Here is a 10,718-nt window from a genome sequence, read left to right as displayed (position 1 = left end):
AGCCTGTCCTAGGGTTGGAGGCATGTCTGTGTGAGTGGGTAGATGGGAAAGGGGCTTGTTTTGTGGCTGTTGTCTTATTTTGTTGTTATTGTTACTGCTACCGAACACTGTGTACAGGCTACATTGGCACAGGAATGTGGAAACACTCGCAATCTCTGCAGATCCTTGGATATGTTGGTTGTTACCACAAATGATGCAGTTCACTGCATGCTTTGATGTACAGGTGAGAAATAAATCTGAACCTGAATCTAGATCCACTCTCTTCATTAGAGCACCAATTAATGAAAATGCACAAAATATTGTGTTGCGGATAAATCCCAGGAGGAGCAGATAGAACAAATCAGACCGACTCAGAGAATTGTTTCAGACTAAAGGACTTTATTTATACACGATATCACGCTTTACCTAAAAGCGGTGCTTGGGGGCTCTGCTTAGTTTTCAGACATGCTTCATTATATAGACACAGCATACGTAACTAAAAGCACTTAACAATAACATTGCTTGACTGTGAATTTAGAATTAGATTGCAACAAACAACATGACTTTGAACTTAGAACTAGATTGCAACAAACAAGAACATTACATGACTTTGAACCTTGAACTAAATCACAACATTTTAGTCGCATTCCAACCGATGGTGCAATCCTCCTTCTTGCAAGGACTTCAGATATATCTCAGGAACATTCACAAGCTTGACCCCTACATATCCAAAGAGTCTTAAATTCTTCCACATATTGTGTTGACTAATGAAATAAAAATGTTCTTAATACCTCAATTCAGGCTTTGAGAATACACCAATTGCTTTATTTCCAACATTCAATTATTTGATCTTCGTTTCTGACTGGGAAGTCTGGACAGATGTTTTAATATTACAATAGAAATTTTAATGTAAATTTACTTCAGAATCTCTTACAGGTTCATTTGTTTTTTTAAAAATTAATATGTTTTGAGTTTCCTTAATAAAGTTCTTACATTTTCCGATAGGAATTCAATATAAAATAACTGACAACCATTTAAAAAGCGAAGTACAGCACCAACCAGATATTCTTAGTTTAACAACAATATCCATGCAAACAAAATCATGGCTCCAAGGACAAGTTGGTTGAAAATTCCTTTTATTTTGATTTAAATATTACAAATTATGCCACTAGTAACTAAATTTCCAAATGTCATGTTCTTAGTTATAGAACTACTTTAATAAGAAACACATTCAGAAGATTTTTTTTCTCTCAGATACTATTTTCTTACAAAATACCAGCTTTATTTTTGGTAAGCTAGCCAACAGAAACATTTTCCTTTTAATAATATTTATCTTGTGGATAACAGTCATCATGAAAAATGGGACACAAATGTATCTGTGTGATTTAGTAGCTAAGGTGATCATAAAAGATAATTTCCTGAATAAATTGTGATTGCAGGTTCTACTACTGTCAAAATTACAAACCAGTGCAATGTTGTTGGGCCGAACATTGAAGCTTACAGGAAAAAAAAATTGATACAAGATATCAAAATTTGACATTACTATTTGTAATTTTAGAATGTATTTAGAATTAACACGTACACTTCAGTAGTACATATATTTTTTTTAATTTATTTGATTTTAGAATATATATAATGAGTCTAGTGCCCCAACCAGAAACAGTACTATAGCCAACCTTCATTTGCATGTACTTGGCTGGATGTGGAGGACTATGTCACCCTCTCTCAGCAGATTGGATCCCAGTGGCATAGTGATGGTAGGTGGGCCTAAAGAGGCCGAGTCTGCAAAATGCCCGATAGGCTGCAAAGCTGGTGCTAAATCAGCAGTAAAACGTAAGTTAGTCTTAATTCCGTTTAGCTTTGCTACCTACATCTATAGCCTTCCACACTGATTGCGCATGCACTGAAGTCGAAGTTGCAATTATAACAACTTAAAGCCAGCAATTCTAATTGGAACTGTTGGTAAAAGACAATACAGTCCAGGTCAATATTTTTTTCTCTACTCCCCATTCAGACTGTAACTAGGATAATATTCCGCATATTTTAGAAGCAAATAGCACCTGATAATTGAAAGCTATTCTGACCATAGGGGAATAACCATGAAGTCCATCAAAACTCCACAAACATTTCATTGCAGGGGATTTTGACCAGTAACCAGGAAAAAAAAAAGCAGGGACAGTTCTATTTCTGAAGTGATGAAGTCAAAATAATGACCCATCTGTTAATTCAGTTAATATCACAGAATGGGAATTTAACCTGAATGGTACTTTTTGGACTTAATGGCTTTGTGCAACACCAGACTAGCTTTTTGGCTGGAAATATTCAGAAACCATTTTAGGATGATCTGGCACTATATATAAAAGCCATTTAAAAAATTATAATGAAATTATGAACCCATTTTAGGATTTGTTCACCAATCAGATAACATTGTGCAACAATATCTCTTTTTAAATCTACGGATTCACAGAATTTGAACAATTAAATTGTGTAAATAACAACTATAACCACTAATAGAACTGTCTGAATTTCGGCATTCATGGTTTACTGGATATCTTTTGAGACCATTGGTAGAAAATTATACTCAATATTTAGGTCATAAAATTTTCAGTTCCAAGCATATAATTAAGGCTACAGTCGCCACTACAATCACTTATTTGGACTTTAAAGTAACTTGTATTTAAAAAGCAAAGTAAGTACATTGGTCTGTCAGTATAATAAATTGAAATGTACTAATTATTTTTTCCCCTAAATAGTCTCCCTTTTCTATTGGAAGTCTAAACATAATATCAGGCCCTTACGATGTTTGATCCTTTGAACCAATGCCTTGCTGCAGTGGCCATTTTTCACATAAGAAACTATGTGAGATGAAACCAAATTTTGTACTCAATCAACAGCTCTATGAGATGCAATTTTATGTGATTGAGTAATATGGCAATTGCATTTTCCTGAGTAGTATCCAGGCCAAGGTTCCTAAAGAATATACTTCCCTTCACAACCTAAGAAAACTGAAGAGTCTAGGATAAATTAATTTAACCATTTTATTTATACAACCTATTTCCACACATTACCAAAGACATGAAGGTTATTTGAAAAACGATTTTAAACTCTTTGACCTAGAAATCTGTCCTTGGTTGCTTACACTAAATATGAAATCGAGCAATATTCAAAACATACAGCCAATACTATTTGGCCCATTTAGTGCAAGTAACAAAAAACGAAATTTTATCCCTTTGTTAGTAAAGTAAAACATTAGTGCATGTTCATTGATACATCATACAAGTGTTATCTTAGTCCTCCCTTTGGTACCCAACAAGTACTTCTGATATTTTCCTTAATTTTTTATTTAGATCAGAAGTTATGCACGCAGAAAACTAGAAGTTTAATTTAATTCACAGTATTCTTAAAACTATGTACATTAGCCATATCTTATCATCTCATTTTCATTCAAATACTATTTAGATAGAACAAAAATATTTACTACAGATTTGCAAACACAAGATTATTGAATTTCTTGCAATGGCATATAAATTGGGAGGATACAGATATAATTATCATTAATTCTACTTGTAAACTTGCCTCCTTCCAGAAAATATATCTAAGGAATTGGATGAAAATGGTTAAAACTGAACAATAGTTTATTGAAACCAGCACTTGAAATCTCAAATCAAGAAAATTTCCAGCACACTTTTTGTTATTCTGAAGGCTGGATTATAATTTAAACAAATGAGATATAATAAAAGAGGGCAGTAGTCTATTTATCACAATGCCTCAACTTACTAAAGGCACAGTGCAAATTTTCTAATAATATGCAGCTTTGGTTTTCTATCTACTGTGCAAATATATTGTATTAAAACTTATAAACTACCAATAATGAGTTAATCAAATGAACTCATACTTAGAAACTGAAATGCTATGATATTTGAACCATAAAATAAAAGGATTTTTCTTTTACCAGTTTAACTTCCAAGTAAACAGAGGTAAATGTCAAAACCGCAGCTAAAGGTAGCTTGTACTAACTGTAAAGTTGCAGTCACATGAAAACATTTTTCAATGGAAATAACATAACATGAAATCTAGCCAATTCTTTCTCTCCCTAACTCTAAGTTACCATGACCCTATTATCTTTTAAAAAGAACATGATCACTTGTTTAACACAGTTTAAGAACAGTAATACAATAAGGTCATGCACGGAAAGCCTCTTACTAGTGTTTTGAAAGATCAAACCTAAATTTTCCAACTTCCTTTGGCCGGATTGGTGACGGAGTTAGATTGTTGCCATTGTCATATTAATATAGTTTGAGGAATCACAATGCAGCATTTCACATTTTTCATTTCCGTGCCCTGACATTGAATCCACACAGGGTAGACAAGAAAGAAACCTATCTAAAATCTGTTGAGCTGTATCACTGGAATTGTGTTTGAATATGGCAAGCACAGATAAAATCTCAGAACTTCTAATGAATTAATTTCAATGAAGTAATCAATATAATTGAATGTAATAAAAGCTCACTGTTACAAGAAGGACAAAAAGGAGCAACAACATAGAAGCTACCAGAAATATTTCACATCTATGGTACATCATCTCTTACACTCCTTGTAGACAGGGCCAGCAGTTGTTAGAAGTATAATTTCAGGCACTAGCTAAAAAGCTTACCTCAATCAACAAAAACACGTGTGAGTCAAAATATTTAGGTCTTCGAGGTAGTGTAAAGTAAACCAGCAGTGCACAAGCAGCTTGATTACAATTCCTTTGAAGAGTTATTAACATCAAGACCAATGTTTTATGGAGATTAATTATAAGAAATAAAATTAGACTAAAAGGATCCTTCCAGTAAACACTAATTCATATATCAGTACAATTTAAACAAATGCAGTCAAAATTCAAATCCAAATTTAACAGTTTATATTGTGTGTCTTTGCTGCATGTTAAGGTTTGGTCTGACTTGAAGAGGTCACAAAATTAGAGATAAAATTTTTAACCATATACATGTTAATTCTTCATAAATGTACAGATAAAAATAGACTGCGGGACGGCATTTGTAAGGAACTTTCTATAACACTGCAAAAAGTAACTTCAATAGGATGCAAAATTCAATTTAGATTAGATATAGGTTGAAAAACAATATGCTAATAATTAAATGGAATTACTTTTTTGGCAATGTTTTTGCAACTGCAAGTGTTCTCTTTCAATTTGCAGACGTTCTTTCTCTATCTGCAGCTTTTCAGTCTCAATATTCAAGAACTGTAGTCTTTCTTTTTTCATCTGTAATCTTTCTCTTTCCAATTTTAATTTTTCTGCATCAATATCCATGGGCTTTAAAGTTGTATTTTCAGTCAGTGAGTTACATTCATTCTCTTGTGATAACTTATTGGCCTGCACTGTCAATAGCTTCAATTTCTCTCTCTTGAGATGCAAACGCTCCTTCTCCAGCTGCAACCGAACTTTCTCCAACTGCAGCCTTTCATTTGCGATATCCAGGTATCGTAACTTTTCTTTTTCAATTTGCAAACGCTCTTTCTCTACCTGCAGTCTTTCGGATTCTAGTACCACACGTTGCTTCTCCAGTTCTAACCGCTGTTTCTCCATAAGGAAAAGTGAATCAGAGTTGCAATTCCATGCTGCAGGGTGATCAGAGAGTGAAGAATGTCCCTCCACTTCAGAAAGGTTCTCAATTTCTTCCAATCCCTGCGTAGTAGGGATTGAACTTGCAATGACAGCAGATTCTTCTTCCATGTTTCTAATCTGCAAAAGAAAAGAAATACTTTTTAAAATATACATGATAGGCAAATCCAAAAGATTAAGACACATGGGATCCATGGAGACTAAGGTGGATTGGGTTCAAAATTAGCTTGCCTATAGAAAAGGATTGTAGTGAAGGCATGTTATTCTGAATGGAGCTTTGAGATTGGTGGTTTTCCATATGGATCAGTGCTAGGACCTCTGCTGTTTGTGACAGATATGATGAAAGCACGGACGGGATGATCAGCTTAAAAAATGGTGTAGTTGTGGCCAATGAGGAAGGTTGTAAAAGGATTCAGCAGGATATTAACCTGTGGGCAGAGAAACGGGAGTCGGAGTTTAACCTGGACAAGTGTGAGGTGTTGCAGTTTGGAAGGTCAAATGTAAGAGTAAAGTATACAATTAACAGGGGATCCTTAGCAGCATTAATGTATAAAGGATCTTGGGATGTTCCTGAAAGTGGTAACACAAGTAGGTGGGGGGGGGGGGGAATAAAGAAAGCACATAGCATACTTGTGTTCATTAGTCAAGGTATTAAATAAGTAACTTTGGTTAGGTAACATTTGGAATATTGTGTGCAGTTCTGGTTGACATATTACAGGAAGGACATAGAGGGTTTGGAGAAAGTGCAGCACAGGTTCGCCAGGACGTTGACTAGATTACACAGCATCAGCTATAGGAGAAGGTTGGACAAGCTTGGATTATTTTCTTTGGGTGCTAGAGACTGAGGAGTGACCTAAAGAAGTACTGTGAAATCATGGGAGGCATTGTCAGAGTAGACATTTTCTCCAGTGCAGAAATAACAAATTGCAACCTGCCCTTTAACATGCATCCCAATGTGATGGTGAAATATGTCCTCATCAACAATGGATCTAAATCTGGAGCAATCTACCCAGAGGATCTGTGGGAGTATCTGTGCTGCCTGCAATGTCCAAGGCAGCAGCTTACTAGCATGCTATCACAGACAATTAATGATGGACAATAAACGTTGTCTTTGCTAGATTCATCCAGACATAATTTTTCTTTAAAGAATTCATTTAGGTCAGTGGTTTTCAGTTTTTCAGACAACTCACTTCAAACAAATGGATTATCCAAACAAGCCACTAATAACTCTTTCTACAGTCCATGTACCAGACTGTACAAAAGTGGATATAGTAACCCACTCCAGAATCAGGTCTCCACTCGGAAAAGCAATGACTTAAGTTACCACAAACAAGTAAATCTACATAGTGTGTACATGTAAAATATTAAATTTTAAACAGTTATTAAATTAAATACAGAACATTTATCAATGGTAATGCTTTTTAAATATTTACAGCGGTTGAATTTGGCATTAAATTCTTAGAACTCAAAATGTAAACTTGTAGCAATTTATTGAAGCACAGCCTGCTATTCAAAGTTAAAAGAATCAGAATTACAGTGTGAAAACAGGCTCTTCAGCTTTACTAGTTGTGCCACCTTGTTGTAGAGGATAATTCTAAACTTAAAGTTATTGCAAAGTTCATCATCTGGCTGGTTTTCTTCGTAAAAGCATTTGACTTGTCTAAAGTCATAAAAATCGAATGCAAGTGATTGATAACTTCCAGACCTCTGGTTAATACTTTCATGCTTCCTTCTTGTTGATGAGTACATGGGCAGTTCAGAAATACATGCACACTTCTATGCTTCTAAATGAATGTTATTTCAATTGTGTTCAGATCTCTCAATTACAAAGATACTCTTCAAATGGTTCTTAGCAGTAACATTCCCAAATGTACATATATGTCAGAAACCAAGCCCTTCACACTCTCTCTTCGAACATGTCGTAATAAGTAATGGACAAACCTCCGTATTTTGTGGCTCCTGCTCTTCCTCCTCCTCTTCTAAGTCACCTGCATCTTCCACTTTTATTACACAAACAGATCTAGTGGGTTCGTTGACCAATAGAGAATCTTCAAAATGGCAGGATCTTCTGCCATTAAAAACATTGTCATTAAAGCCATGTAGTGAAGTAGGGCTACAGTCAGTCATTATTGCTTCCATCCTGTCTAAGCATTTCCCTCTTTTCTTTAAATAACACTTTAAATCAGTATATTTCTTCTTCACTTCATATGCAGTACGTTGTTCACTGCAACTTGCAGCACTGACTTTTTCTGCTATTTCCTTCCAAGCCATCCATTTTAACTCATTGGTTACTGCATCATGTTGCTGTGTATATATTATATCTTTCTTGTCCTTCACTTCCTTCAGTAAGATTTCAGTTTCTTTCAATGTAAAGTTGCTTTTTCTCTTCCTCTTGAACTGTTTCATTCTAAAACAATATTTTAACAATATTTTAAAGAACGTAGTGATTTCTTTGGACAAATTGGTATTTTAAATTCATACATTGCTTTAGAAGATGTGCAATTGAAACAAGCTCATAAATGCAGAAACAGGTTTATAAACATTAATCAAATTATGAAATTATGAACATCAATTCGTATTTCCAGTAAGCATGCCATTTCTCTATCAGCAGCGCTGTATCAAGGCAGTCATTATCTCCACATCCTGGGAGATGAATACAAGCTCAGATTTAATATTGAAAGATACTTCTTGCACCTCGGCTTGGTATCTCATGTGATATATTAACAGGTAATGAAAAATTACCATTGTGTACTTCAGCTCCCATTCAATTCAATGCAGTAACTCACCCATTCCTCATCCAATAACTGCAGCCATCCCTATGTAAGCACTTTGAACCAACTCAGCTAGATTATCTCATCATTGAACAGAAAATTGAGATTGAACAGTATTTGCTTCAGACTGAACAGACGAATAAGATTGATAAACACAAGAGATTCTGCAGGTGCTGGAAATCTTGAGCAACACACATGAAATGCTGGAAAATCTCAGCAAGTCAGGCAGCATCTATGGAGGGAATAAGGAGTAAGTCTTGATGAAGGTTCTTGGCTTGAAATTTTATTTGTTTATTCCCCTCCATAGACGTTACCTGACTTGCTGAGTTCCTCCAGCATTAGCATTTTGTGTGTCTTGAATAAGAACAACGAAGCACAAGTCAAAATCTGATTACAGTAAGACTGCCTTAGCTTGGCCAGTGTGGAGTTGGTACTCCTTATGCTTAAACAATTATGATTCAACACAGCAATAACCTAGGGTTGATATGTGGAGGTACTTTAGAGTTCCCTTCTTTAACGCTATCAAAGCAAGTTTTAAAAACACTGTAAAAAAGTTAGCATTCCTCATAATCACAAAATCAGATGATGCCAAAAGCCACTGGTGCTCTGCTTATTGGGTTATGTACGAAGCCTATAGAGACTAGAGTCTTTTAATTAGGGTAAAGTGGAGAACAAAGGGGAAAAGTACATTTTTATCTGATGTATGCCTATGTGGTTTGTCTATATCAGGTTCTTAAACATCTTAGCATAGATTATGTGCCTAGATTCCTGGACTTAAGGTCAGTGTTCTGAACTGGAACAATGAGTGGATTCACTGAGCTAAGAAACATGGGTTCAAACCCTACTGTAGGATCTGTGTGCATAATCCAGCATGGTTATAAACATTAAAGTTTTACCGTACTGTCCAAAGAGAGATCTCTTCAAGCATCAACAGAAGTCTTCTCTTGGCTTCTAATTTAATCACATTACCCCCTATTTACCCCTAAATTATTGATCCCTAAGTTGACCCCTAAGTTGTGAAAAATGTGTTCTATTTCTTCTTTTCACTCCCATAAAACCATAAAACATAAGGTGTAGGCAAATCAGCTCCCCCCCCACCCCAGCTTGCCTTACCCAAAGCCTCTTCACCTCTACTGCAACAGTTCCCAATTACCTTCAGTTTCCTTCCAGAACCCTAAACTTAGATAAATAAACTCTCTCTGATTTAATAAAATGACATGAATATGAAGCATTAACTTTTTTTCCTCCAGCAAACATCTTGTTTATTATTTCACTCAATGAGTATAACAATTGAAAATCATCGAACCTTCAAAACATGGAGAAAATGGCACTAAAGTTATAATTTATAATTCTCTCATAAGATTACTTATGAGCAACTCTTGTATTATTTCCACGTATATCTGCACTGGAACATTTGGAGTTTAACATACCAAAAATCAATTCTAAAGACAACGTTCACGTTTCAGAACAAGCAAAGCAGGCCACTATGCCATTAAAACACAACAATAGGTGAAACCTATAAAGTATCTCGAGGCAAATCCTCTGAGAAAGTAATAGGAAACTGTTTAAACCTGCACACCATCAATCCAATAAACACAAAATCACACATAAAAGCAGCTGGTGGCTAAACTACAAGATGTTCAAAGTAAACCTGAGGGAATGACGGCGGCGTCCACGTTCCCAATACAAAGACCTAACAACGGAGGTGAACCTGTCCACACTCACTGCAGGCTGGCCACAGTCCCGCGCCCATTGGTTGTTGCTCCCCGTCAATCAAACCGCATTGCCCCGCTTTAGAACCCGCCTCCATTTTCTTATTGGTCAGCTCTCCCTTGAACGCTCCTTCCGGAACAAAGGTCGGAGGGTGCAAATGGAGCGGTGCTGAAGGGGTTGTTGCGGAGTCGTTGGGCAATGGCTGGCCCTAAAGGGCATGAGATTGTGTAAGGAGGCGGCGGCGGCGGCCTGGCTCAGCTGGAAGATGGAGCGAGTGCGCTGGGCTTTCAGCTTTGGCTCCTGGCAACCCCGCTGCTCCGAGTGGTTGCTGGCAGCTCGCAGTGTACCAGAGGAGGAGAGAGAGCGCATCGACAGATTCGTCTTCGCCAAAGACGCCAAGGCCGCCATGGTAACTGCAGCAGCCACGAAGCCGGTGGTAGTGGGGACTCTGTACAGGGTTGCTGGCACAGACATTGATGCGCCGGTATCCAGGATGACGTGGGTATAGTTTTAGCCCGGTACATGCTGAGGTCGAGAGTTAAATCTACATTTTGTCATCTGGGATGTTTGCACCGATGGGTAAACCGTGAAAATGAACCATAGTCTACGTATATGGATCCTAACTGTGTCTG

The 10,718-nt window shown here is 36.5% G+C and overlaps 2 protein-coding genes across 4 annotated transcripts in view; one reads left to right on the top strand and one right to left on the bottom strand.

Moving 5' to 3' along the window:
- Window positions 1-367: 367 nt before the first annotated feature.
- On the bottom strand, window positions 368-10,115 carry msantd4 (Myb/SANT-like DNA-binding domain containing 4 with coiled-coils). 3 transcript variants are annotated; one of them, XM_059964313.1, is made up of 3 exons: window positions 10,099-10,115; window positions 7,544-8,009; window positions 368-5,722 (listed from the first exon to the last, which is right to left on the bottom strand). In XM_059964313.1, exons 2-3 carry the CDS (start codon window positions 8,006-8,008, stop codon window positions 5,114-5,116), a joined length of 1,074 nt encoding a protein of 357 aa, XP_059820296.1. In that variant the 5' UTR covers window position 8,009; window positions 10,099-10,115; the 3' UTR covers window positions 368-5,113. The 3 variants fall into 3 exon arrangements, with proteins under 3 accessions (XP_059820296.1, XP_059820295.1, XP_059820294.1); XM_059964312.1 differs by having other exon boundaries at window positions 10,025-10,102; XM_059964311.1 differs by lacking the exon at window positions 10,099-10,115 and adding an exon at window positions 9,270-10,010.
- A 101-nt stretch (window positions 10,116-10,216) lies between these two features.
- The window catches only part of aasdhppt (aminoadipate-semialdehyde dehydrogenase-phosphopantetheinyl transferase), a 62,281-nt gene continuing 61,779 nt past the window's right edge, over window positions 10,217-10,718 (top strand). Inside the window, exon 1 of the mRNA XM_059964310.1 lies at window positions 10,217-10,495. Coding sequence (XP_059820293.1) covers window positions 10,304-10,495 — 192 coding nt within the window. The 5' untranslated portion in view covers window positions 10,217-10,303. The remainder of the gene's footprint in view (window positions 10,496-10,718) is intronic.

Source organism: Hypanus sabinus, chromosome 3, assembly GCF_030144855.1.
Source record: "Hypanus sabinus isolate sHypSab1 chromosome 3, sHypSab1.hap1, whole genome shotgun sequence".
In the NCBI taxonomy this organism is placed as follows: domain Eukaryota; kingdom Metazoa; phylum Chordata; class Chondrichthyes; order Myliobatiformes; family Dasyatidae; genus Hypanus; species Hypanus sabinus.
Note: the sequence above shows the minus strand (reverse complement) of the source record. Positions and strands in the feature narration are given on the sequence as shown.

Bases quoted from the DNA above. Each gene is read 5' to 3' on its own strand.
- msantd4 (XM_059964311.1), bottom strand. From the start codon at position 9,301: ATGCTTGAAGAGATCTCTCTTTGGACAGTACG. The intron at 8,010-9,269 runs GTAAAACTTTAA...ATATTGTTTTAG, and splicing joins ATCTCTCTTTGGACAGTACG to AATGAAACAGTTCAAGAGGA. The intron at 5,723-7,543 runs GTTTGTCCATTA...TTTCTTTTGCAG, and splicing joins AGGAGCCACAAAATACGGAG to ATTAGAAACATGGAAGAAGA.